The following is a 25,514-nucleotide window of genomic DNA, read 5'->3' on the forward strand; positions in this document are numbered from 1 at the left end:
GTCACCAGTCCCTGCCCTGCCTTTAATCCTGATCCATAAGCTCTCAGTCGGCTCCTCATCCATCCCCAGGCAGACTTCCATGCACTCCAGCTGGTCATTCACACAGAGGGCGACGCCCCCTCCTTATCTCCCCTGCCAGTCCTTGCTAAAGAGCCTGTATCCTTCCATTCCAATACTCCAATCATATGAGCCATCCCACCAGGTGTCCACAATGCCAATGAGATCACAGCCCTGCAGGTGTGCGCACGTCTCTAACTCTTCTTGTATATTCCCCATGCTGCTTGCACTTCCACAGAGGCATTTAAGTCGGGCCCTCAGTGAAGCTGACTTACTGACTGGAGTTCCTTTGTGCTGCCCTTCAGGTGCTCTGCTGCTGACCTGTGATCCTCCTCCAGGCTTTGGGCATCTACTGCTGGGACCAGCATCAAACTGGTAGCAGTGGGATGGAGTGAGGTTCCTCTCCACTAGCATCTTTATCCAACCAGGAACTTGCACACACCTTACCATACCACTACAATATTTTTTTATTCAGCTAATTTTACAGCTATTCCTATGAAGTTTCAGGAACTTCATGCATTTTGTTTACGGAACACAGACAAGCAGTGGCAACACAGGATATTCAGCCACTTTCTCATCTTCATCTTTTGACTCACGGTTTGCTTTGATCTTTGCCTTGCCAGAGATTTTGGCTTGACAATGTATTGAAATGATCAACAACTGTGTCATTCGCTAATTACTTTGCACATCCAGGTCCATAATTGTAGGACAGTGCAACCCTCTGGGAATGCAGGTAGAATGGTCTGTCATCAAGCAGCTTTGTATAAGAAGTCCAGGGAAGCATTAATTTTACATCATTAGTTCTGACTTGGTCTCTTCAGGCCAGGAAAGCCCAAACAATACAAGCCATTGCTGCTGACATTATTAGTGCTAGAAAGCATGTATTTGTGCAGGTAGGAATTTTCTACACTGGCAGCTAAGGGTTTTTTTAGATAGATGAAATCAGTGAGGGTATAACTAAGACTCTAAGACCTATGGAGAAGTCAGGAAGTAAAATGAAAGCCAGTATTTTGTACAGTCTCTGTGAGAAACATTTGTGACTGTCCTAAGAATTTTGTTTAGTTCAGAAAGTCCTACTGGATTGACAAAACTTCTATAATTAGGAAAAGATACAAACTGAAACTTTTATTTTGAAGCCAGTAACAGCAGTTTATGTCGGCCACTTTCCTTTTTACCTATGGAAAGTATTGCTTGATTCGTTTCCTGTTTTGTACAAAGGTCTCAGTTAATCCTCTCGTAAAGATTTGATGGAACATTTGTCATTACCACTTATTTCCTTCTTTCAAATATACAGGATTTCTCTCTGGACAGAGACTTAGACTCAACTCAAGAGGTTTTGCTATACTCCTCTGCATTTGTCATCTGAGCTGCTTTGGATCAAAGATCTGAAAGACGTGAAGACTCTGGCAAAATGTGATTTTAGACTTTTGGTTTTGTGCCTTCTTTTCAGGAACGGCCCTAGAGAGTGTGACAGGTTGGGATAAATTCTCTTTAGAACTGCTCTGTGTTTCCTTGATGACTGGAAGAGCTCATAAAAAGAGAACGAAAGACGGTACATCCTTCTTTGGTGTGGAACCTTTGAACACAGGTCTTGCTACGTGTTGGTCTAAGACAGTTTCTGTGCTGCTGTTCTTCTTGCACAACATCAACCACTCCAGTCTTCCTGTGGTCAGGGACGCACAGTGTTATCAGAGAGAGGCTCTTATACCTGGCTAATAAGGCACCCAGAATAAAAGAAGGTTGCATGATCAGCTCATGTTTACAGCAGCTGAGGGAAGTCTGGGAAGCACATCAGGGCTTTCTGTGTTGATACTGACCATTTATGTAATCCATCATGATGCAATCATAACTCCTCTGTCTCTAGAATAATGTTGATTAACACCAGCAGAAGCAGGCGGAGAAAATACAGGAAAGTCAGCTCAGCTGCCCAAGTTGGAACTATTCCTATGTAACAGTTATTTGAAGTGACTTAGACTGTAAACTGGACTTCCATCTGTTGCCATCCAATGCTTTTAGGATCTTCAGGGGTGCTGTAGCCAATGAATTCTCCTGCTATGCTAAAGGTTAACCCCTTGGGAAGCTGCCCCGGGCAAGTATTTCACACCATTCTTGAATTTTTATGCAGGATGGGCTGCAAAACAGGGCAAGAGTCTTCTTCCATCATCCCTTCTGGCTCCTGAGCATGGGCATCTGAACATGGTTCACCGCTTCTATCAGAGCCACTCACAGCCTGAGGCTTGCAGCCCAAATAGCTATGCAGAAGCTGTTCTTTCAAGTAGAAAACAGAGTATTTCACTGCCTCAGTAAGCTGCAACAGGGTTGCACAAGAGACTTGCATCTCTTTGTAGAAGAGGAAGAAAAGGCTGCCTCTGCACTTACTAGAGCTCTTTCTGAAGCCTGAAAAAATAGGCTGCTAAAGGGAAGCAGATTTAACTCCAGCTGAGACAAGCAAAGGAACCCCTCAGGAGCCAGACAAGAATCATTTAAATGGCTCCCTATGCATGCAGTCTGTGAGATGACAGGGAGGAAACTTGGAAAAGCGTTAATGCTTTTGTCAGGCAAGTGAGAACTAGACTACTTCTACAGGGGTAAACAGCCTGCTGACTGACATGACAAGTCTTTCTTTTTGATATAAGAGGCAACACATATCAACTAGTGGGTGAGCTCTGCAAAGAACTGAAACATGGAGAATCTGTGGTTGCCATTTCTGCTTCCTGGTGTGTGCATTTTTTTTCTGCTGAGTTATTGGGAAAATAAATTTCATTATATATTGAGACAAGTCAGGTGCTAGTGCAGGCTATTCAGGAAATAGTCTGTGTTCTTTTTTTTCCCTTCTTATCAGCTGATTTGTATAATTCTCAGCAAATGAAGCAATTACAAAACACCTGAATGAATGTCCGGTGAAAAGTGTCAGTAAAATTATGAAAATTTTGAAAATTATAATACTCGTTAGTTGACCTTCTATTTATGGGAGTATAAATGTAAAAGAAAAGTGAAGATATGACAAAGAGAAAATGCCTTTATAAGACTTAGAGATACAAACATAAAAGCAAGCATACTTCAAATCAGGAGAGTATTCTGTGTAATGACACAGAGGGCTGATACTGCTCCTTTTGCTGCAAAACCAGGACAAAACAGATTATACCAAAAGGGTGAATTAACAATACAGGTAGCTTTTACCCTTATTTTCAAGACATCAGTCTGAAACTAAAGATTGTGTCATTGTAATGGCTTGGCCTCTGCAGGCAGCCAAGCACTCACAGAGCCTGTCTCTCACTCCCTCTATCCCTCAGTGGGATGCGGGCAGACAACAGGAAGAACAGAGGCAAAAAAGCTCATTGGTCAAAATACAGACAGGGAGATCACTTACCAGTTACTCTCATGGGCAAAAGAGATTCAACCTGTGGAATCTAACTCAATTCACTGTCAATTAGCATAAACATTTAATTACTGATTCAGGTACCAGGAAATAAAAAAGGACAGATATTTAAAGGATCTATCATCCCCTTTTCCAGGCTCAGCTTCACCGCCAGGTTCATCTGCACTCCGAGCCTCTCTTCTCCATTCTCCAGCTTCACTCCAGACACCTCTCTTCCCCTCTTGTCATTGCTGCAGGTTACACCGACTCTTTTCAGTGAGGCAACAAACAGCACAGGTCAGGGTTCACGTGTAGCGGTTTCTCTCTGCTGCTCCTTCCTTCTCACTTTTTCCTGCACTCTGGTGTTCATCCTTTACGGGCTGCAGTCCATTCGGGGAAGCACTGGCTCTGGTGTGTGCTTATCCATGGGCTGCAGTCCTTTCAGGGGGGGTACTCCATGGGCCACAGACCCTTTGGGGGTTTGCCTGCTCCACCATGGCGCACCTCCTGCTCCTCTGACCGTGCTGTTCCCTCTGTTTGTCACTCTTCTATTCCCTCCTCCTGTCTGGCATTTTCTGCCCTTTCTGAAATACATTTTGACAGAGATTCCACCGACTTGGTTGACGGGCTTAGCTGTGTCCTTCAGTGGGTCTGTTGCAGAGCCCACTGCAACCAGTTGTGTCCGGCAAATGCCAGCCCCTCACTTGCTCTCACAGAAGCCACCCCTGCAGCTCCCCTGCTAACAGAGTCTTGTGATTTATACCCAGTACAATTACCCACATGCTGCTTGCATAAAATAATATGGTTTACTCAAAACATGGAATTGCCAGAAGCCATTTTCATGGCTTGTGGTAGTTGACAAGCTCTTGATCATGTATCTAAGTTGGAACAAAGTTAGGTCATTGCTGATGGTTTATAACAGTCTTTTCTTATGAGCCTATTGTCACGCCAAGTCACAGTAACCGCACCTACAATAAAAGCAAGCAATTGTATAAATTCGTGTTTCAAAATAACAGGCTCCTTATGGGTCATTTATTAAGAACCATACTAAACCACTAAAATACTAAAACCAGCTCCTATGAACTAAAAACAGAACATAAGAGATTTCCTGAGTAGCCACTGTGGGCTTTGGTGACCTTTCAAATTCAAAAAAAATCCTCCAACTACTGTTTCCACTATTTCTCCCAGCATCAACACCCAGTACTACAAGTACTGGGAAGAGCCACTCACCGTATATAAAAGCATGCTACGCGAACAGAAATTATGATCAGCAATGATGTGATCCCAAAGTATGCAAATGGAAAAGGGACCAGATCGCTTTATACATACCCTTGCCCACTCCCGCTCCTTTTATCTATGTTCAAAGCAAACTGCCACAAAGAGAACAGCTGAAAAGCTGAGCTGCTAAAGGTGAAGCAGCAAATGCTTGAGAGCAGAAGAGAGTGGAGAAATAAGGTAGAAATACGACTTGAAATACAACATACAAGAAGCAGAAAACAGACACTACTAATAAATGGAAGACAAAGTAGGGTATTGTTTTAAGAATGATCCCTCCGCTAACAATGAAACACTTACTCCTTCAGCTGCTTAGTTAGCTTGACAACCTGAGAGGCCAATGACATACATGTCTCCACAACTACTAAGTAGCGGGAACACATGGTGTGCCCGTGTCGCTCAGCACTTTGTGAGGGTTTCTCTCCCACGTGGTTTTGCATGGTGACATTTGCTCCATATTCAACTAATGTCTGTGAAAACACAAAAGGAAACATTGACACCTGTAAGTGCAAGTCTCTGCTGTGACTTCTGGTCAACCACAAGAATGGCTGGATGCAAAGCACTCCTGAATAAAATGCTGCCAATCATTTTTAAAAATCAGTCACTGACAAGTCTGTACACAGCTTGAACTTAAAACACATATCAATAAAATCTCTCATTCAGATGCAAGGATATCACAGAAGAGTGAGCTGTTGTTCAGAAGAACTACAAAGAGACCATATTCTTCTTTCTTCTTCCTTTGCAGTTCTGCTCAACTAATTAATTTGCTGTTCATTTGTTTGTACAGCATAGCATGACTTGTAGCATTTATGCAGTGAGTGGGACCACCAAATGAAAACAGAGGACCCACATTCAGGCACCTATTGATTCTCTCTTGAGCCACAGCAATAAACTTTCTCAGACGCACCTGCCTATTCATTACTGAACATTGTGCTAATTTTGCATCTGGCTGACCTAGAAAAGAATATACGGGTAAGCGCAATTCAAAGGACATCTGTGCTAGGTAACGTCGGGGTCCAGGGCAGCGTGAACTGATTGCTAGCCAGTTTACAGCAGGTGGTGATGAGCTGTAATGGCTTACCAGGTCTGGCATCTCCTGTTGTTGGGATATCCACATTGCAAAGCATTGCAACACACCCTTAGAATCTCATTTTAGGAATGTCTTTGCTACAATATTTGCTGACTCTGTTTGCGGTTTAGCTCTCAACTTCCTACTACAGTAGAATCCCTGAGTTTAAAACATTGAGTGCAGCAGCCTCAATGCCCTGATGCCTTAGCCAAGGGATGTTTGGATATGAAAGGTATGGTAGATAATTTCCAACAACTCCTTTAGGTCAGATAGGCACAAATTTCTTTTTGCAGAAAGAAATCTGTACAGTGACTTTTTCAATCTGGTTGGGTTTTTTTGGGTTTGTTTTGTTTCTTTTTTTATTAATGCTGAAAGAAGTCTCACTGCTTTGCATTTGCTTGGTTACCCCCTAATTTCTTTTAAAGAGATACTCAAATACGTGTCAGCTTTCAGTCTTTAAGAAAAATAATGCTAATAAATACTCTGCATAATAGAAATATTAAATAAAATCTATAAATAAAATTTATATAATAAGCATAATCTGATCTGTTTGTAATAATCAGTATTTTGCACTATTTGCTTTACTCCAGAGCCCAGAATAGGATCTAAATGTTCTCAGCAATGTTCAGACACACATTGTTCATAGCACTTTGGAAAAAATCTGAACAAAATCGTAATGCATCCAAAAACTACAGCATCATTAACATTACAGCTCTTGTAGATCTTGGTTGACTTATCCAAGCAGAGCAGGTAAGGCACTGAGGATTGGAGTGGCCTTGCTGACTTAGAAGAGCAGGCACAGTCACTTCTACATCTGCTGACAGATAGGAGGAATGGTGGTCTGCCTGGTCTGCTAAATCTATACAGAAAGGAAACTTACAAGCAGTCTAGCACTGCATCTCCTGTCAACAAATTTGGTTTAATTTGCAAATAAAGAAAACAAAGAAGGGACATTTATGCCCCTGCAGAAAGCAATCTTATAATTTGGAACATGTCAGAAGTGTCACCTGCTCATAAAGACAGTGAAAGAGTGGGCCAGGGAACTGCTGACAGCCTGTGACCCTCCATCTTTCGTATTGCTACTTGTAATCTCTCTGCCTCCTTTATAACGTCTTTCTTTTTACCAGATCATTCACTGTACATTGTTTTAAATTAGACTATAAGCTCACTGGGCAGAGGGCTTATTTGGTTTCACAGGATAACAAGACATCAACTACACTTATGACTGTGAGGTGTTAATGAAGTGACATTGTTAACATTGTATATTTTTGTTGTCGTTAGTTATTTTCATGATCTATTTTTCATGGCTTCACTTCAATACAAAACACTTGTTGATTTGTATATTTATCTACAACATAATAATCTTGAGAATTCTAAGCCATCTCTTAAGGTTTGTTGTTCATGGGGAAAGCAGGGCTATTCTCTTTTGGGTTTAGTTTTATCCATGAAAACAGCCTGCAGATGTCACCACTCTGTTCCAAATCATCTACCCTCTTTTCTCTTTAAAACGTATCATACATCTTGATGAGGCCCTGTTGAGTTAGCAACAATAAGCACACACCCTACCACAACAGTACTCCCCTCTAATAAATCATAAAAACTTCTCCTAGCCACTTTTTTCCAACTGATCATAGCAATTGTCAACAATACAATAATAAAAACACTGGATTTAGCACAGATGTGAGGATTTGTTTATTTTATTCTTGTAAGAGTTTGTACATGTTACATTCCTGACATCTTTAAAAGAAAGACACGCCCCATCAATGAGAAAATGCAGAGATGGTCATGTCCTCCATGTCTATTTAGCTATGTTCTTTTCAGGCCCATTCATTCAGCTCAACTGTCACCTGTTTTTCATTTTTTATTATGTGAGACTCTCAAACTGGCTTTTACAATCTTGTGCAGATACATAAACAGACTGCTATAATAATAATAAGCAACTATGCATCTGTAGATTCAACATAACAGTGTGCACAACTATAACCTCAGAAGAGGTTAGCTAATGAGAATCGACTAGCTACATTTCTTTTAGGATTGAACTAATAAAAATTTTCTGTGTTTGCAGTGGCCTAACACGTGCTATGGATCAGCTCGTGCAGTAACAGGATTAACACGTTTCTGACACATATTCGAGTCCTTAGACTCCAAGAGTTACTCCTCCTTCTTAGATATGTTTTCCTCCCCTTCTTGACTTGATCACTCTGATTTCAATTTTTTGTCTTTCTGCCATGTGGTTATTTATTCTTTTTTCTGTTCTTTTCCAATGACTAATTTGTTTCGTAAATACCTTTCTGCAATCTCCTGGAATAATATTATCATTTATTCTCCAAACAGCTTTTACTCAAATTGCTGACAACACCAAATACTGAAATGTACTCCTGTGACTAATGATTGTAGTGACTCTGAAGGACAGAGGGCACATCTGCAATCCTACGCAAAGTTGAGACTTCACCTAGTCATCCAGTTCAACCCTACAGCTTTTTGGTATGTCTGCACTGAATGCTGGTACTGTACAGTGGTACCCAAACCGGTTTATTCAGATCTGTCTCTCAAAAGTACTGTAGCTGTGTTAGCCTTCTCAGCAGGACAAATTACCCTTTCAGCAGCTCTGTACAACAGAACTATATTGCTTTCAGTGGCCAAACTGACTCATCAAGAATTAGTTAGAAATCACCATCAAGCTGCATTGTTTAGCATAGATACAGTCAAAGATTACAAGTCTGGAAAGGATGGTTTATTTAAAGTGGACATCCTTCAACACAGAAGAAACTTATCTGTCAGACTTCCCCTAAGCCAGAGAGCTACAACTGTTCTCTGGAGAAAGAAACAGAAGGGAAATATCAGAACAGTAAGAAGAGTCTGCACATCTACGCTGACTACTCTTCTGTAACATGAAAATATATACATTAGCTGCTTATGTATAAACAACCATGCTTTCTTCTTGCAATAGAACAGTTACTTTTGGCTAATAATAGCATAATTGCAAACAGAATCCAAAAAATGGAGTTTTTCAGTATTTCAGTCTGAGTCCTAATGGTTTAAAATTCTTTATCCTAGTATATTTTAATGCATCAGTAATTATTTCCTCTTGTAAAATCTCCTATAACCATTTTAATTGTTGTTGTCGTTCAAGTTTCATGTTAAGAGGTTTCTGACAGAGCTATCAGTTCTACCTGTATGCATCCTAGATAGCCATGTTGAGCAGCTATGTGAACAGCAGTATTTCCATCCTGGTCAACTTCATCCAGTGAAATCCCTTGTTCTTGCATAAACTGAAGAAGCCACAGAAGGATTTTCTCCTAGACGGAGGCAGAAAGAGATGTCACAAAAGATGAGAAATAATGAAAAGCTAAATGTACTAGAGGAATACTGGTATTATTATCTGTTACTAATACTGTCCAATAATTCCGTATTTTCAGCCTCTCTTAACTTTGCAGGACTTCGTATATCATCAGTCTGCCTCTGTTTTTGTTTTTGTTTTCCTGAGGAAAGGAGTCGAAATACTTTGTTTTATAAAAAGACATAATAGGAAAAATATGAGTACTGTAGCACATTCTGAGAAATTGTACATTAAAAAGCATGCATGCTTGTACGTTGGAGAGGAAACCTGAGGCAGAACAGCCTATTTGTCAGTCTGAAAATCATCTTGTGAAATATGGTAAAACTTCAAAAGCCTCTTTGGAAAATTAAAACAGGAGTATGCACAGATCACAAAGCTGAGCAGTTACTTAGATTCTTCAAATCTAACATCATGCTCCAGCTCTGGGCTGTTGCGCAAGAGGAGAAGTAACACAACTATACCAAGGAAATCTCTCTGTCCTGAGCTCTCAGTGTATCGACCAACAGACCATTTGTATGTGCCTGTAGTTGGGGAAGGATGGGGAGACTTGGACTGAAAAACTTGCCAGTGAAAGTCTGGAAGCCAAAACTGAGGTGTCAAACATTTTTAACACCGCTTTTTGTATATGTATGCAGGTCTAATACACATTTATATGGGTATTCTTTTCTAACAATGGAGAGCTTATATATGTGCACTAAGCTTATTTTATTTCTTATTTTCCCCAGCAGGTTTATTTGGAAAAATCTTCTCCCCAAGAACCTTCCGTGTCTCTCCAGATTAAATTTCATTGTGCCCTGCAGAATGTGATACATACTGAAAATCCAGAATAAATCTATAGATTACATTAAAAACTGAGGTCCATTAAAGGATAGCTGACTACATCTGTACTCCCAGTTTTTGCATCTGAATAGCTCAAAGAACAAATGACTTTCTAGCTTAAAACTTTTGTATTTAAACATATATTTTTTATTACTTCCATTGATATCTATCATGTCTGATACTGGCTAGGAGCTCTAGTTCAAAAGGGCTTTGTAGATTCTAGTGTTGGTGAGGCAAACACCAATGCACAGACAAACTACAGCACATCAGTAGCTTCAGTGATACAGAAGTACACAATCACCCAGCTACATATGTGGGTCTGTAAGAGTGAAGTGTATGTAAATTAAACACTACTGAAAACATGCCTAGGACTCTGAGCAGTAATTAGGTAGGAAACGTAAAGAATAAAACTATGGAAAGGAAATTCTATCTAGGAATCTAGTGTATAAACCTATTTTTTTGTACAAAAGTACCACAGAAATTTTTATGTGAAGTAAAAGGAGGTGGATTCTCAGACTTTCAGGTCTCCTCCAAACAATTCTGCCCATTCACACACCTGGATCTCTGCTTACTAATTCTGAGGGCTACTCTGTCTGGAACTTATCTTCTTCATATTTCCACATTAACAGCAGTTTTGTTTTTACTACAGGGTGAAGGGATAGGTATTTTTACTTCCCCTTGGCTGAATGCCCAGTACAGCTGACAGCCAGCATGGAGAGATGACTTCAGATCCCATACACTTCTTAAAATACTTTTGAGCAATTTCGGGAGATGCCTGCGGTGTTGGCCAGCAGTGAAGAAGGATTACACTACTCCCATGAATTGCCCTTATGTTTTAATAATTAAAAGAAAAATATTTTAGCAAAACTCTTCTACAGAATTGGAAGACAACTATAGCTTTGAAATTATATATTTCTTTGGAACATAATAGGCACCAGAATGTTAAGCATGTTCTGTAATTTTATGATCATGATCAGCATGAAGCAAATGATGCTTTCTAGTCATTTATCTTATCAACACAGAAATCAAGTGCCTGGATGGCTAAATGCAATCATCTCTACTTAGGACTGTCTGTGCATCAGCTGACAACAGGCACAAGTCAGAGGCCTACTCCAAAAGTTTGTGTTTCTCTCGCATGCCTATGTTTTTAACAAATGTATCCTTCACAAAAAAAAAAAAAGAAAACAACTATTTTCTTCATACATCAAAATATCTCATATATCAGTTTAGTAACACTCACGTAATGTATTTGGAAGAAAATGTTCTTAGAATAGGTTTATAGCGATCAACTGATTATATTCAGAAAAAATTAAGGATAGCAAGAAAATTTATGAGATTAAGATAACAGAAAATAATCATACATCTGTTATGTAACAGCAACTGATAAATACTGACAAATTATTCAGTATATCCGATAATTTTAAGACCTACAATGGTCTTATGTTGTACCAGTAGTTAACATCCCTCTAGTATATTCTAGACTAACAATAATTCAAACCTCCCTAAGAAAAAATTCTGGGAAAATTTACAATACATAATTTCTGTTTTGGGACAGGTCGCAGATTTTGGTTCCGTCAGCTGGCTTTTGGAGCAGAAAGAACAACTAACAAAGACCATTTAAATCATTAAATGGAATACAAATCAAAGAATTAGCATGGTGAACAGTACTGACTCTACAGCTATATCCTAGCCCCATGACTTCATATTAATTAAATAAGCTGCCCTTCCCTGTATCCCTTCACAGTAGATGAGTAGGATTAAGTGAAAACAACACATTACCCTTACAAAAATGACATTAGACAGGAGGGCAAACATCCTGAGGGGCAAAAAAGGTGTGTTGTTAGGCATTTGCGTATCTGAATGTCACACACTCCTCCCTATTGTGCTCTCCAGTGCTACATCACTGCCAAGTGGTGCACAGAACCCCTCCTAGGTCCTCAGTCATGCTCTAGTTCTGCTTCCCTGAAGTCCCCCTAGACTCTCTTTAGCTCAGAGGCAACAAACTCTTGGCATTCCCCATCCTCTGCCTCTTACCTGTGCAGTCCATGCTACCACAGCATCCATGTTGGAAAGAAATCATAGCCCTGTGAAGCTATTAGTGAGGACCTACTGCGTGCATCTAGGACTGCACCACCATCTCCTTCCTGTCACATGGTGACTGTGCCAGACACAGCTGGTACACAACCTGCCATGTACCCATGAGATAAGCCTGGCATGGAGAGGCCTGCCAACCACCATGGTCCTCTTTGCTCAATCCCATGCTTAAAGAAGCCCTTGCTAGGAAGTAGGCTGACCAGGCTACAGGTTCAATTTAAGCTCTTCTCCTCCTCCATTGGATGAACTTATGTGGTCCCTCTCTCTCTGGACAAATAAAATATTGTTTGGAGGTCTCTGGAGTCAGGCCATGACTGTGGTTTGATGACCTTTGACATAGGAGCTTTGCTACGAACTCTGCTTTGCTGCCCATTCTAAAAGAGATATATTGAAGAAAAATGCGGTGTGGATGCCTGGGGAAACAATGGATGGACTGATTCTTTTAGAAAATGATTCCATAACAGGTCTTCCTTGTAAAAATATTACTCTTGTAATTCTGCCAAGACCAGTGTTTACATGGATTATCTCTTCTGTAAGTAATGGTAAAATAAATTAGAGCCTCAAGGATAGCGCCAACTATGCATTTGAATTTCTAGAAGTTTTTTCTTCTAACACAGTTGGGTAAGATAGTCTGGCATCCCTTCAGCCTCAACATTCCCTCATGTTTGCAAAATGTTTATGGATTATAAAAAAGAAAAAGGTAATTGACATTACATGTGAACTTTCTTTGGCATTCAGCTAACTAAAAAAATTTGGCAGAAATTTATGCATCACCTTTTCGTATTTCATGGGTGGCTGATTGTAGCTGGTGTTTCTTAACCTGTAGAGCTTCCGTCCTGCTCTGAAAATAATCTAGATTAAGTGTGCCAGACCTGTTACTGGCAGCAGCAGATAGCTCAATTAAAAAATACAAAGCTTCACTGGATTTAGTTTGTATAAATATCTTTTGAGATGAGGACAAAAATTAGGCTAATCAATTGAAGATACGAATGTAAGTTCACATGAAACTTTCTCTTCCAAACTTTTTCCTCCCAGTAGCAAACATGCCTTTCCAGAATCCAGTTCTGATCTGGGTCCCAGCCTCGCTATATTCAGCGCTAGATTTACAGGCCAAACTTCCTACAGAAGGCAGGACACAATCAATCAGTATATCCAGCATGGTCCTAACTTGCACATGTAACATCTGCGTGGTAGGTGAGTGCAGAAAAGGCAATGGAGGTCTCTGCAAAGTATGAAAACAAAGGTGTCTATGTGCCTTTCTCCAGCAGGAGAAAGGGTAGACTTCCAGCTCCATGGCCGTCCAAACTTATCCCCTCTCTTTCCCTCCTTCTCCAGTAAATTCATGCCTGTACAGGATCAGTTAACAGCAGAAAGAGGTCACAATAATTGTATGGCATTGAATGAGACAACCACACTTGGACAGGAAAGAAAAAGATAAGTTTCTTAGTGGTTACATTTTGTTTGTTCTCTCTTAAAAAGTAAGAGAAAAAATGCATTAGCACAAAAAAAGCGCCTGTTTTCTGCACTTATCCTTAACGTCTGTTGAAGAAACTAGATGATAAAGTGGCCCATCTGCCAAAGAGATTAGAGAAGAATAATCAATCACTATTCCCTCTGTAGTAGATGCTGGAGAAGGTCCTTTGAAGAGGGGGTTATTGCAAAGTCTACTTAGGAAAAACAGACTTTGTGGGAAAAGAATGTGATGCGATTAAGTGGCATATGTTTCCCCAGACATTAGCAAAACACTAAAATGCTGTACTTCTGTGGTTTCTCATCATTAGATTTACAGATAAGTTAGGTGTGGAACAGGATTGGTTTATAACATATTTTTCCATGTAATTCTCAATAAAACTCGCTAGAGCTAGACATATGATGTTCAAATCTCACCACACTTCACTGCCAACATGCTGAATTGCTAAATTGTCATAATTAGCCAAAAATTTTTGAGATTTGTCTCTCCTAGAAAGAGAATGTGAACTACCCAAAAAGTTTGATGATGTTCTGATGTATCCTAGGAGTTCTACAGGGATCATGACAGCTAATCTCCTTAGGTGTTTTTAGGATTGATAGGTTGGCCTAATATGCCAGCTAATCTTCTCCTAGCCATTACTTGAAGCTTATAAAAAAAAGACTTGATAGTTTGGCCTAATACACCAGCTAATCTTCTCCTAGCCATTACTTGAAGCTTACAAAAAAAAGACTTAATAGGGAAAATACTGCAAACAATACACAGATTAAGTGGGAAAAGATTTTGCTATATTTGAACTAATTCAGCACACTTGTAATTAAAAGCCACAAAATGATAAAGATGCTTTAAACTGCAATTCTTGTATGAGCATCTAAATCTATTTGAAAAAGTAAATGAAAGTCATACCTGGCCATAGCAACCTGCATAATGAATAAGGCTTGGGTGGTCTTTTGAGCAGCTTAACTCTGCAATAGCTTCTGTTTCACTCACCATCCACCGAACGCACTCCAGCTGACCATTCTAAACAAATAAAAAAAAAAAAAAAATTCCAGCTCCTCCAGTTCTAAACGCATCTACAAACAGGGTAAAGCTTATCAGAATTATTAAAATGTTACAAAATTCTGGTTTGTTTGAAAATGCGTTCTTTTATCTGCTCTCACATCATGCATTTGTTTATCTTGCTGTCCTGTATCAGTAATAGTTTGGCTATTGACTATAGAGAAATGGGCAATGTCAAAGTGGCAGTCGAATAGTATTACATACACAATCTGGCTCCTACTCTTGGATCGTTTAGAGCAAAACCATGGTTCTGTTTCCATCACTTGTACAGCAAGGCTCAATGACCACGAGATGATTTGCTTGGAACACAGTGAATAGTTTACTTACAAACTCCAGTCTTCATTCATCACTAATTAAATGTATGTTTCCTAAATTATTCCTATGTATGTAGTATCTGAACACCTAATCCTCAGGATTACGACCTATCTGTAATAGATACCATTCAAACACAAACAAGGAGGTGGTTCTTGCCGTGAACTTTTACATCCTAGTCTCAACATTCTCAAGCTGCTATGCACACTACCAGTAATCTGCAAGTTACTGTGAAGCGGGATGTAGGTGCTATGGAAGAAGACGAACATCTTCCTCAGAGCATGCTTGTGGCCCAGCGTAAATACAAGAGTTCTGAGCAGCTTCTCTTGCTGCAAACCCTTTTCAGCAATGGTACCTTAGTAAATGCAGTTTGGCATGACTTACATTCTGGCCTGCTGTTACTTCTTTTTCCAACTCTCATGTTCATAAAGGCTATTACATTCTTTATAGCTGAAACAAGTATTTCAATTGCTCAGTCAAAACCTCACAGAGGTCAACACACATAACATAAAAAGTTGTTTGTGTGCATAAAATAGAAAAGCTATTATGAGAAGGAAAGAAATATCCATTTCAGGTTTCAGTTTTATTTTTATTAAAAAAGGAGAAGAATGTAATAAATATTAACTCATTTAAAATTATATGGGAGAAAGAAAAGTTGGAATAAAATTCACTTGATATTTGTCTTATTCCTTCCACATGTATGTATATAAACACGAAAGTGCACACCATTTTACTCATTTTTCTCTATTTCTCTCAATATCAGTAATGAAGTAAAACAACGAAACTACTTGTGTTCTTTTAATTAAGCTAGAAAAATGTATCTCACCATATTTGGGTTCAAATATTCGTAAACATGACTAATAATTTTTTATCTCATTTTTCTTTGTATCACAACAGAGTAAAATATTTTTGTATTTTTAAAATTAAAGAATTAATAAAATTAAGTACTTGCTAAATAAGATAATTTTGCTAATGTGGAAAGTATTTCTCCACAGTTAGTTAAAACAAACCATCACTATGACAGTGTGACTGGCCATAATACACAGCTCCATTTCCGCTTTCTAGCCCATAGCTCAAGGTCAGAAAGCGGTCTTAAATCAAAGGAATTAGATTTAATTAAGTCATTTCTTAGTGGGAAATGTTATGCATTATCACTAAATTGTTGAAATTCTCTTCCATGGAAACTTCTGTTCCTGCACACAAGTTTTCTTCTGTTCTGATAGCCATCATGCTTGTGGAACATAGGTGAACACCCTGCATAGTATAACATTATGGGAGTTAGAATGTTATGAAGTAAGGGCAAGAAGAATAAAGTTCATTCTATCAGTGTGCAAAAACATGTTGGGAGTAAGGATCAAGAGCTCCAAAGTTTAGTTGTGCCAGATTACTTAAAGGCTCTCACAAAACTTTGCAATGATCCAAGACAAGTCCAGCCACGCAAGTCATCATTAGAAACACTTGAGCCAGAGCACCCTCACTTATGTGAAGAACCCCACTATATTTACACACTTCTCCGTGAATATCAAAGCTGGCTTAAGTATTATAGAATCTAAAGGAACCAATTATTTAAAGAGCCAGTGTTTCCGGAGAAAAAGACAAAAGGTTTTATTGGCTTATAAACGCATTATATACCTAGGTTGAAAAAACAAGAAAGAAAACCGTTTCCAGTTTAAATTGTAGGACTTGAAATTGGCAGACTATAACTATTCAGTCTGGGCATGGGCCAAGGTATTGAAGCTAAATACTTCTATAATAGAATTTCTTTAGTATAACTAGATATCAGTTTAATTTTATATTCATGTGGCTTGTCCCAGAAAAATCAAAAAAACATAACCCTGAGACCTGGACCAGGGCCCCAGGTCACTGAAATGATGTCTCAAAGATGCAAACCTGCAGGATGGAATCCATCAGTCTTCTGCCAGCTTCTAAAGTTTTCCCAAGAAGCAAATAACAACTGAACCCCGGAAGAAACAGAAACTCTTGTATTATATTTCACCTCTTTCCTGCTTTCTTCCGAAGGTACTTTGTGGCAAAAAGAAATGGCATTCAACCATTCAGTCTCACTTACTTAAGAACCAGAATCAGTGCGGTTAAACAATCAGCCTTCCTGTACACCACTATGTTTTATTTTAGTGCAGCAATACAAATAATTTTTACATTTTCCTCCATAATAGGTTTTCCTGTAAGCTTTGACATTAACTTTTGCAGTTTCTGACAAGTTGTTCTGTAACATGTACAATTTAACTTCGATGCAATTGTTCCAGACTACCAAGAAGTTTCACCTCCAGATGTGGATCAGAGGTTTTTTATGCTTTGTAAACACATTCTTACACTTGTCTTACACGATTATACCTGTATTTGTAAAAAAAGAGAAACTGTTACACTCTCTAAAGAAACAACTGAGTCTGAGTTAAATGAAGGTTCCTTAAAATACAGTAATTTTTTTAGAGTCATTAACTGATTTAAAAATGAATGTATATGCATTGACAAAACACAAAATGTCAGTATTCTACAGCCGATATTGTATCCTGCCATAGTAAGTGACTTTTATTTGATTATGTGGTGCCAGCCGTAAGTTCTTTTTGCTCTCTTAACAAAACGCTTGAAAAATAACGTCTTGCTGGATGTAATACTTACTGTCATCACAGAAAGAAACTGTGACCTTTATGTCACACTACAGTAGAGACAGAGACTAAGTTACCTTTATTGCTAATCCAGCTGGAGTCAGCTGCTCAATGTTTCGTTCATTCAAACAATCTTCACCCATCAAAGAAGTGAGATGCTGCAGGCATTCTGTGTGTCCCTTTGATGCTGCTACATGCAACAGATTGTTGTCACATTCATCATGGATCTTATCCAGATTATCTGCTGCTAAATGTGGCTGTTAAAAAAGGCATTATGTTAGTTACAACTAAGGATAAAAAGATACACAGAACATTAAGCCTCACAGCCCAAGACACAAACCAAATACAAATATGTTTCCCCACAGGCTTGTTCTTTTATAAGTCAAAACCAGGAGCTTTTCCATTCACTATATGGAACCTGGCTACTATTAGTGACAGGATAGAGGCGGGATGCTCACTGGCTTGATTTACTGTGTAGTTTCTCTTCTTCTCATGCAATTGCCATACAACAATGCAAGATCTAGAGTAGCTTTAAGTCTTTGTACTAGTTTGATCAATGAAATAGCTGCAAAAATACCCACATTTTCATTATTTCTGTCTATTCTGAGTTTGGTTTCTCTCCTTTTTCTTTTTTTTTGGCACTTTGTCGATGACTAATTGAACAGAAAGCATCCACAACTCCTAAAATATTTCCTGATTAATTTTGCTCATGACTGAAGTCGCGTTAAGCACAATCTAAACTGTAGTTAAAACACGTGACAAGACTTTCATTTGATAGTTTGTTTCCATGAAAAAACTGTTGCAATATTTACCCGAAGTACTACACAACCATGACCTAAAAGATTATTTCTGCCCAAATCTAATTTTGAGACAAAGTAATTGGATTGAAATGCTCCATAATGCAAATGGAAGAAGGAAGACAGAGTTAAGGAGTAGCAATGACAAGTTCCCAGAGTTGCGCAGACTTGCCAGAGTACTGTTTGATGAGTCTACTTCACTCAGAAGCTTTGGCCTGTTTGGGAAAAATATGCATTTTCTTTCCATTTACCTACCTATGATGACCTCTTTTTTTCTTCCCAATTCCTACTTCGGGGTGAATTTAATTTGCTTTTACTTCTTACTGAGAAACCTAATACTCTCTTCTGCCTCTGTTCTTTGAATATCTGCCTCAGTCTTTGAATATCTGCCTTTGTTCTTGCTGCTGTGCTAATAGCATGCCTTTGTGCTTGAGCTAGACTGGTAAACAGAGACGCTAAACAAAAATCTAACAAAAGCAGTTCTTATACATACACTGTGCCTCCACCAGCCATTCCGAGTGCAGATCACACGCTCTGCATCATTGTGTCAACTTGAATCTAGTTACTTTGGAAACCATCTTTGAGAGTGCTTGATCACAGTGCTAGAATTTACTAAAAAACTTCATATGGGTCAGAGGCCAACGAAGCTTTAGAGAAAGCTCCTGCCTGAGAATGCTGCTGCAACAAGACAGCATAAACACTCCTGAATAATATTAGAACACAACAGAAGCCTCTCTGTTCCCATCACCAGCCTCTAAATAACAACTAAGGTAAACCAGCAATAACTGAACAAAGCGACCCACGAATGTTGTGAAAGGCAAAACTCAATTAAGATGTAAATTTGCTATTTAAGTGACCTCAATAGTTAAAATGCCTTCTATATATTGTGATCTACTGCATAAACTATCAATCTTGGCCACGTTTACATAAAACCAGTATCTTGGTTTCGCTACATATTTGATTTAAAGATTAAAACTCTCAATTTGGAAGCTGATATGCTCAATTTCTAAGGAGTGTATAAGACAAAAAGGGCAGCCGTTCAAAATACGCATTTCATCAGCTTCACTAGCTTCATAAACCACATCGCAGATCACTCTTATTCTACGTGTTTTATGAAAAAGAAGATACTTACCAGTAAAGATATTTGGCCTTCCTTTACAATGTTTAAGATGCTCTTAATTTTTTTCACCTCTTCGCTCCTCTCTTCTGGGGCCCCAGCACTGCTCCAGTTCATACTCAGTTCCTCTAGCTGCTTGCTTTCCGCCACCACCGTCTGCAGGTGGAAAGTCCTCAAGTGGCAGTTTGGCATAGTCTTCTCAGTTTTGTGAGCATGAGGATCAACAAAAGTCCTGCTGAGGAAGCCCTTGCCCTGGGCTTCAGATTCATGGACTGAGCTACACTTAACTAAAGGCTGGGAAAGCTCTAATTCTTCTGTTAAATGCTTGTGCTGGTCAAGGACAATGGGCTGCGTTTTTCTCAGCTGAGAGCCTTTCACAGCAGACAGCACACAGAACTGCGTCCCACTGGCAGGCGAGCTCTCTGCATTCCCTGCAGAGCAAATCTTGCCACTAAGACCATTCACTGTTGAACATACACCCAAAAGTTTTTTCTCAGGAGCTACCTTTGTAAAAGGAACAAGTTGCTGGCTTGATTTAATGTAAGGCACATCCAAAATTTCATCCATATCCAGGTCATAGTGCTCCAGCTCCCCAAGCAGAACAGCAGGCTCAATGTTTTTGCTTTTAAGGTTCTCTCCTTCTCCAGGGCTCTGGTCATCATTTGGAGGTGCAGACTGAGAATCATTGCCTTTCTGGTATTCTCCCTTCTGGTTCTTCTGGTCATCACTTTCGTTGTTCTCAGAGCTTTCTGGCTGGTGCTTTAATGGGGAAACCCTTTTCACCGGTCTGAATTTATTGCACACATCTGCAATTCCTGTTGGTTTCTGTGCATTTCCGATAAGAGTTGAGACCCCACAGTTCCAGCTGCTGCTGGAAACTAGAGAAACAGAGGAATGTGATTTAGAAGTGATTACTACTAGACGTGTGACATGATGCAGCACGCTTTAAAGATATACCTGGCCAAACACCAGAAACAAGAATTACATGGTAACATGCCACATTTATATCCAAGCATATTTAATAGCATCTCTATCAAAACAGCTGAAAAAGGTGACACTCCAGAAAAGAAACTTTCTTCAACCAGGACATACATTGCAATCACTTTGAAATAAAGTCATTTTAATCAAGTAATGGACATCAATAAGAGCCTAGTGGCATTTACAGCAGTCCTGCTCAACTATGCTAGTTTGCACTCTGCTTTTCTTCTTTGCAGAAAGGTGCATCACAAGAGTAGGATGATTTTCTGGGAAGTCAACAAAAGGGTTAGTCAAAACTTTTTAGTGGATTTGTGTTAACAACAGTAACAATAATTGAATTTTTAAGGTCTGTTATCTCTGGGAGAAGTATTTTTCATACAAGAACTGGAAATTCATATGAACAGTGGCTGAGAGCTGGGATTGTTCAGCCTGGAGAAGTGAAGGGTCAAGGAGAAATCTTATCCTTGTGCACAATTACACTATGGGAAACAATGCAGAGGAAAGAGCGAGGCTTTCTTCCATGATGCCCACTGACAGGACAAAAGGTAATGAGCACAAAGTGAAACACATAAAATTCCATCTGAACACAACAAAACACCTTTTTTCTGTGAGACTGGTCAAACACTGGCACAAGTTGCCCAGAGACATTGTGGAGTGTCCACCTGTGGAGATACTCCAAATCTGATGAGACAGCCCTCGGCTTAACCTGCTCTAGCTGACTCTGCTTAAGCAGGGTTGTTGGACTAGATGATCTCAAGTGGTCCCTGCCAAGCTGAACAATTTTGTGATTCCCTAATATGAAAATTAAGTCTACCTTTTCCAGTATGATGTTTCCTTTTCCACTTCTCCTCATCCTTCCACTTCTCTGTCAAGCTTTCCATCCCTTAGATACATAACCTGTATACACACACACACACACACACACACACACACACACACACACGCACATATATGCAGCTCTAGACCTTCCAGACCATTTCAGTGCACTTCAGGATATGGAGTCTCCCCAGTAAATCTGATTGCAGAGAAGAAAAGGAGCTCAAGGCACCCGAACTCTTAATCCTACTGAACTTGAACTCAATCTGACTGAATTTGCACTCTTTCACACAGTCCCAGCTGGTGGTATTTACGATCTCCATAATCAGTGGAACTCTGGCAAAGAGTTTTCCTTATTTAGTTATCTTTATTTGAGGTACAGCACTAAAACCACTAAAGCCTTTAGGCAGTCTCTATGCCCCTTTCAATGTACACTAAGAGTTAATGCATTCTGAAAGTCAAGAATACTGTTTAAACAAAGCAGATTTATTACACGTGCTAACTGCATATCAGTGGGATCTAATTTGTGGTCCAAACACACAATTTGCCATGAACACCTTCCTAAGGAAACAGATATATACACTTTCAGTGCAACATTAACGTCTGAAGTGAAAGATTAGTATAGCTTAGTAGTTACGGATGTCTGAAAATTACCTTAAAACTTTTGGAAGCGATTAAAAATACATTTCTGAAGAAGAAATAAAAATAACAATAATCGAAAGGCATGTAACTTAGTGGGCCAATACAAAGAACGCACTGTACTGACTTATTTATGTATTGTATAAGATTCTAGGTTCAAAGGCCTACACTTTTATGTTGGTTTTATTTACATGTGAAATTTTTTCCAAGTGATACAGGGAAATGGATACCATATGTTTCCCAGCTGTTTTGTTCTGACAGGAACTATTAAGCACTCAGTATGGAAATGAATTCTGTCTGAGTTTTATGAAAACACTGCTTTCAACACCAGGGTCTAGACAGAGGAAAAGGCATTAACATTTTGGTTTTTGTGACTTTATTTAAGCTTACACTTATTTTGTTGCTTGGCTTTCTCCACTTTCTAACCTTAATAACACACATTTACATAAACCACTGATGATGAAATTGTAAAACTGGACACTGCAAGGAAGCAGTGACCTGTGTTACAAATCTGTCTTGGATCATTGTAAAGTCATATATTTTTCTTTTCTTTTATTAGAGTGGAGTAAGGTACTTCTATTTTTTCATTGTTTTTCTTTCCAACATCTCTTTACAAACACTGTTTTTCAAGAAAACAAACTGGAACTTCAAGAACAACCACCAATATTTTTACCGCCTTATGAACTTAATCTCCACTTAACTGTGATGATGAATTTACAATGCATTTAACAAAGGATTAGAAGATAGCATTTAACCACACAGCAGTAGGGATGAAAGCGAGTCAGACTGGTAGACAAAATCCTTCTTTGTGCTATTTTCTACTTGGGTGCTGTGCAGGCTGCATGAGTGTTTAGGCAGTTACAGCATGGTTTCCCCTTACACAACACTAAAAACATAGGCCACTGTGGACCATGGAATGGCTTGAATCTCTTTCGTTCTGTTTACTAATGCTTGTTCACTGAAGAAGCAAAAGTAAGTGCTGCCTATGTCCTCCAGAGCAACAGCACAGCAGGAGTTATGTGAGTAGTCCTCAACAGCTGCTCCAACGAAAAAGCCTTTTGCTCATCTCTCCATACTTCGTAACTCAGGCAGGGACCATCAAAAGTCTGGGTCAATAAATACTGTTCGGTTCTTATAAACAACAGTAAAAGATGGTCAGAGTTTAAGGCATGGAATGTGGAGCAGCAAACTTGATTCCAGAATCTGACAAATAATTCCAGTATAATCTTGGATAAGCCGTATCTCTTCTGTGCACCAGTATCTCAAATGTGAAAAGGTGATGACAAATTTTTTTTTCCAACTCTTGTTGCCAAAATAATTTCTTTAACTTTCATTCAGTAACATGAGAGATTTGGACAATCAAGTTTTTGTATTGCTGAAGTAAAAAGAGAGAGGAAAACTTGGGGAGACTTTGTTCACATCAGTAAAGAAGTGTCGTGCTGCCCAACAGACCCGAGGTGCCAAGGCATCTCCATGGCACTAAATAAAATAGTATATGATGAAAACCTGCAAGGGTCAAATTTGCAAAAGTAGTTCTTCACCACATATTGCACTTTGTGCTCTTCTTGAGAAAGAGAAAATGCAAAATGTGAACACAGAGGCCTGTAGGCTTATTTATAGTTTCATTCATTCATTCATTCATTCATTTATTTATTTATTCGTAGATATCCTAGAACTACTGGGGGCCAATAATCAGAAAAGGGGACTATTAAGAAGCAACTTCTCTTGCACTTTAATCACTTCATCAGATTGTATTTCAGGAACCCAAACTGACCTTGAACGTTCTAACAAATATCCTTGTAACATGTTTCCAGTTAGAAGCATCTGTTGACTTTGGAGCATTTTTCAACATCATCTCTGTATCTAGGGCATGGGAAGGTGAGAAGGGGAGTTTTACCTCATATATGAGGATCTGTAGAATCATAGGGTAACTATATGAGTTTTGTCCAATCATCAAGACTACCTCATGCACAGATGAAACTTTACCCTTGTGGCAGGCAGTTTCTGTGATACTTACAATCTAATGTCAAACATCAGAGTACCTTTAAATTCTCCTGTGTATAATGAAAATGACAACCAACTCAGCTTTTACTTCAGCTCTATAAGGAAACTTCTTCATGTCTGGTGTGCATGCAAGAGTGTGTCTCCCTGGCATATGCATACATAAACATTCCTCAAATGATGATGGCTTCATGCAGTTTACAGCACTAGTGGCACACACAGGAGGTGGTAAAAGGCTGTATCTCACACATCGGTACCATGACAAAATGAACTGACCATACTGTAGAGTGGTATGTATAGATGTTGCTATGCCAAATCTTCATGAACCTGGAATAACTGACATGCAAAGAGCACTGACTGACTGAGGAAATGATCAAACTCCTAACTGTGTGCTTCTGTCACCATCACCATGGACTCATTTAGGTTTACACTCTGACCAATGTTCTGTAGTCACGAATGCTGCTGTTGAACAGCTGGGACATACAACAGGCAGTGGTGCAGACAAGCAGGAAAATGGATGTGAAGATCGAAGTCATTTGCAGATGAGCTGGAAACTGAGCCCATGTTGCTCTGCTAGGTCCCTTGACACCTACATACCAGTTTAATAGGAATCCAAAAGAATATCAGTTCACTCCTGTTGTTCTGTAGGTGACAACCAGTGATCCCCATTGCTGTGTTGCATCCCTCAACGAAATCCTTCAGCCTTTTTAGCTTGCTGTCTCTGTTCCTTCTTAGGATGGAGAGCAGTATCTTATAGTCAACTGCATCGAACCACTGTCCAGGAGAAAAACTGGATGACTTCCCTTTATCCAAACAGTTATCAGTCACCAATGCCATTAATGCTTCCACCTAATGATGTGATCTGCATCCAGACTGTGCTAAATCTAAACTCTCTGTATTCCAACCATTGTTTTCCATGAACTCCATACCTGTGCAGTCACAAACCACAGTAAAACTGTGAATAATGAAGAACAATATGCTGCCTGGGCCCTGGAGCTGATAGTCCTGGACTATGATAAGACTATCTGCTGATTTTATCATGCCTAATAGATCTTTCAATGGTCTATGAACCTCTGAGGTTGAATCATGGTTATTTCTCGCTGACAAAGAAGTTACAGCACTATGGTTGCTTCCCTAGTAACACTTCCTCAAAGTAACTTGGTTGCAACGCTCTTTATTGCAGCATTCATTTGGAGAATAGGTCCTTGAGAAATCCAGTGTAACTGGAACTGCTCTAAGCACATCGAGGCGGAAAAGATGGCCTTCAGAGATGCCTTCTGACTTAGGTTATGCTATGATAAAGACATGACCACCCTGAAACAATGTCACCTGCCTGCAGGTAGAACCAGCTGGAAACAAAGTGCAAAACAGACAAGAGAAGAAACTGTTTGGGGGCTTTTACCCAAAGACGTCGTCGGCATGCACTTCAAAACTCGCAGTACACAATACGTGGAGGTACTCTTTGCCCTTGCTGACAACACAACAAGAAGCTTCTTTACCATTTCACAGAATCACTCAGAACGACAGAATGGTAGGGGTTGGAAGGGACCTCTGTGGGTCATCGAGTCCAACCCCCTGCCGAAGCAGGGTCACCCAGAGCAGGCTGCACAGGACCTTGTCCAGGCGGGTCTTGAGTATCTCCAGAGAAGGAGACTCCACAACCTCCCTGGGCAGCCTGCGCCAGGGCTCTG

The 25,514-nt window shown here is 39.5% G+C and overlaps 1 protein-coding gene across 5 annotated transcripts in view; it reads right to left on the reverse strand.

Annotated features, from left to right (window-relative positions):
* Positions 1-25,514, reverse strand: part of SNCAIP (synuclein alpha interacting protein) — a 97,567-nt gene that overhangs the window by 15,440 nt on the left and 56,613 nt on the right. For all 5 annotated transcript variants that reach the window (XM_075411494.1, XM_075411492.1, XM_075411493.1 and 2 more), the window contains exons 4-8: positions 19,405-20,267; positions 17,553-17,732; positions 14,387-14,500; positions 8,933-9,058; positions 4,991-5,160 (exon numbers count right to left, since the gene is read on the reverse strand). In XM_075411494.1, the coding sequence (XP_075267609.1) occupies positions 4,991-5,160; positions 8,933-9,058; positions 14,387-14,500; positions 17,553-17,732; positions 19,405-20,267 (1,453 nt within the window). The remainder of the gene's footprint in view (positions 1-4,990; positions 5,161-8,932; positions 9,059-14,386; positions 14,501-17,552; positions 17,733-19,404; positions 20,268-25,514) is intronic.

The sequence above is a fragment of the Opisthocomus hoazin genome, chromosome Z (assembly GCF_030867145.1).
Source record: "Opisthocomus hoazin isolate bOpiHoa1 chromosome Z, bOpiHoa1.hap1, whole genome shotgun sequence".
Taxonomy (NCBI): Eukaryota; Metazoa; Chordata; class Aves; order Opisthocomiformes; family Opisthocomidae; genus Opisthocomus; species Opisthocomus hoazin.